Source organism: Scyliorhinus canicula, chromosome 13 (assembly GCF_902713615.1).
Source record: "Scyliorhinus canicula chromosome 13, sScyCan1.1, whole genome shotgun sequence".
In the NCBI taxonomy this organism is placed as follows: domain Eukaryota; kingdom Metazoa; phylum Chordata; class Chondrichthyes; order Carcharhiniformes; family Scyliorhinidae; genus Scyliorhinus; species Scyliorhinus canicula.
Genome location: NC_052158.1, coordinates 29,779,990 through 29,782,291, shown reverse-complemented (window position 1 = coordinate 29,782,291; position 2,302 = coordinate 29,779,990). Strand labels below are relative to the sequence as shown.

The 2,302-nt window shown below is 44.5% G+C and overlaps 1 protein-coding gene across 1 annotated transcript; it reads left to right on the top strand.

The window, feature by feature from the left end:
- The first annotated feature begins 625 nt into the window (after positions 1 to 625).
- On the top strand, positions 626 to 1,917 carry LOC119976749 (radiation-inducible immediate-early gene IEX-1-like). Its single transcript, XM_038817484.1, has 2 exons — positions 626 to 870; positions 1,001 to 1,917. Exons 1-2 carry the CDS (start codon positions 664 to 666, stop codon positions 1,301 to 1,303), a joined length of 510 nt encoding a protein of 169 aa, XP_038673412.1. The 5' UTR covers positions 626 to 663; the 3' UTR covers positions 1,304 to 1,917.
- The last annotated feature ends 385 nt before the right edge of the window (positions 1,918 to 2,302 follow it).

The following is a 2,302-nucleotide window of genomic DNA, read 5'->3' as shown; positions in this document are numbered from 1 at the left end:
CTTTATTTTGCCCAAATGTATTTTCATGTACCCTCTTTGCTTTCCTGATTATTTTTAAATTAATTATTTATCTCCTAATTATTACATTACGTTCATTACTCCTCTCGGGCGCCCACTGTTTTGAGCCCCCTGAATCTGCCATAAGAAGCCTCCCGTTTTTTCCTGATCCAATATTGTATATCCCTTGACATCCAGTGAACTCTGGGCTTTTTGGTCCCCTGCCTTTACCTTTACGGGAACATATTGGCCCTGTACTCTCTCTATTTCCTTTTGGAATGACTCCCATTGCTCTGATTTCCTGCACTTTGTTTTTTTATTACAGGTTTCCAGCATTATCCGTGTATTTTTTTTTAAGTTTCAGATTTCCAGCATTTTGATTTTGCTTCCTTTTCAATAATCGCTTCCTCCTGACCCTTGCCCTACGATGTTGCCACATCTGAGCACAACCTGGGGTTTTCCCGCCCTGTCGGCCACTTGCCTTTCCATTCATGAAAAGAAAGTCGCCCCCGGGCTCCCAGCCAATGGCGCGCGGAATAGAATGGGCAGGCATTGTGACGCGTGGCAGAGGTATCCAATCGGAACGGGGAGGCGGGGCGCGCATGAGGCAATAAAAGGGCGGCGGCGCGCGGTTGTTTGTCATCCATTTACAAATCGAGCATACCCATGGAGGTGATCTACACTACAAGCGCCGTGCATTTTAACCAGAGTTGCCAATTGAGCCAGCGGGCTGGCTCAGATTCGCAGCCTATGTCATTCCCCAGTCGCAAGTCTAAAATGCCCCAGGTCTTCACTTTCGAGCCCATCCGGCAAAGTGTGAAACCCAAAAGGCACAAGCGACGACATCTGAAAATCCTCTATCCACCTGGCCAGGTAAGCTTGATGTTGCTACAAAAGGGTGGGGGACAAAAATCAATGCCTCGTTCACTTGTACAATTCAGTCTGAAAGCATTGGATGTTTCGTTTAACAGGTTCTCTTTTTCTTCCCTCTCTCTTTCTCCAGGTTAGAAAGTCACTTCCCACAGAGAAGGACATGACCAAGAGGCTGCTGCTATTCTTCCTCTCCATCGTCCTCTTCCAGGTGTACACCACGGCCACTGAAGACGAGCTGAGCCTGCTGGCCACCCCGGAGCCGAGCGCCGGGGAGCAAGTCGCCACGTCCTCCACCCATTCTCCACAGCCGCCTGCACCCTCTGCCGTTCTCTCGGTTGTCTTCCTCCCCGCCACCCCTGGTGCTGAGAACAACTGCAGCCAGCGGCTGCTTGCGGTGGCACACTTGAGGCCCGTCCGCTCCTGCAAACTGTGAAGTTTGGGAATAACTGACCAGGAACTGGAGGAACTCCCCTCTGGACAAGTGGATGCAAATGTCTGAGAAGAAAAGGGACTATTTTCTCACGGGCAGAGACTGGAGGGGGGTGGAATTGACCGCCCCCATCTTACATAGAAAAACTTTTGACTATGCTGGAATAATATTTAAAACCCCAATAATTTATTTTGTACCGGTTACCTCGGTATTAACTATCTTAAATGTGCTGTTTGGCTTAATGGGGGGGCCTGTATTAATATTTAAAACTCCAGTAATTTATTTTGTCTTGATTACCTTGATACTAGTTATTTAAAATCCAATGTTGGTTGTCTGGCTTAATAGAAGTTTTGAAAGCTTGTGTAATTTATCATATTTATTACTGAATATTTATTAAAATGTTAAATTAATATTAGTAGAAGACTTGTTTTAGAAGTCTCAATGAATCCGTTTGTGTTGAAGATCTCACCTAGCAGTGGGACTAGAAACCTCACTTTGTAACTAAGTCTGTTGTTAATGGATCAGACAATTTGTGTCCAATATGTCTCTTCCATTTTGATGCTGGTATGTTCTGTGAACAATTATTTGTAATAAAAAGTTCTTTATTTCAAAACAAAGCTACTGGTCTGTCACAAATACCTGTGGAAGTCGCCACCACAGAAAACGTTTGTTTTCAAGAAGCAGTTTGATATAGCACATGGGGGTGAAGGGGATCAAAGGATATGGGAAGGAGGTATCAAGCTATTGAGTTGGATGAGTGGGGAGCAGGTTCAAAGAGCCTCCTCCTGCTCCTATATTTTCTATATTTTTTTGTATTAAAATATTATCCAATTCCCTTTTGATACTGATGGATTCTGCTGCCCTTGACTTTCCTATTGCAGTAACTTGCTGTGTAATCGTTACCTCATGCCACTTTTAATCCTTTTTGCTAGTTACCTTCAATCTGTAGATGCTAGTTTTAGTCAGCATTTATTGCCCATCCCTGATTGTCATTGAACTGTG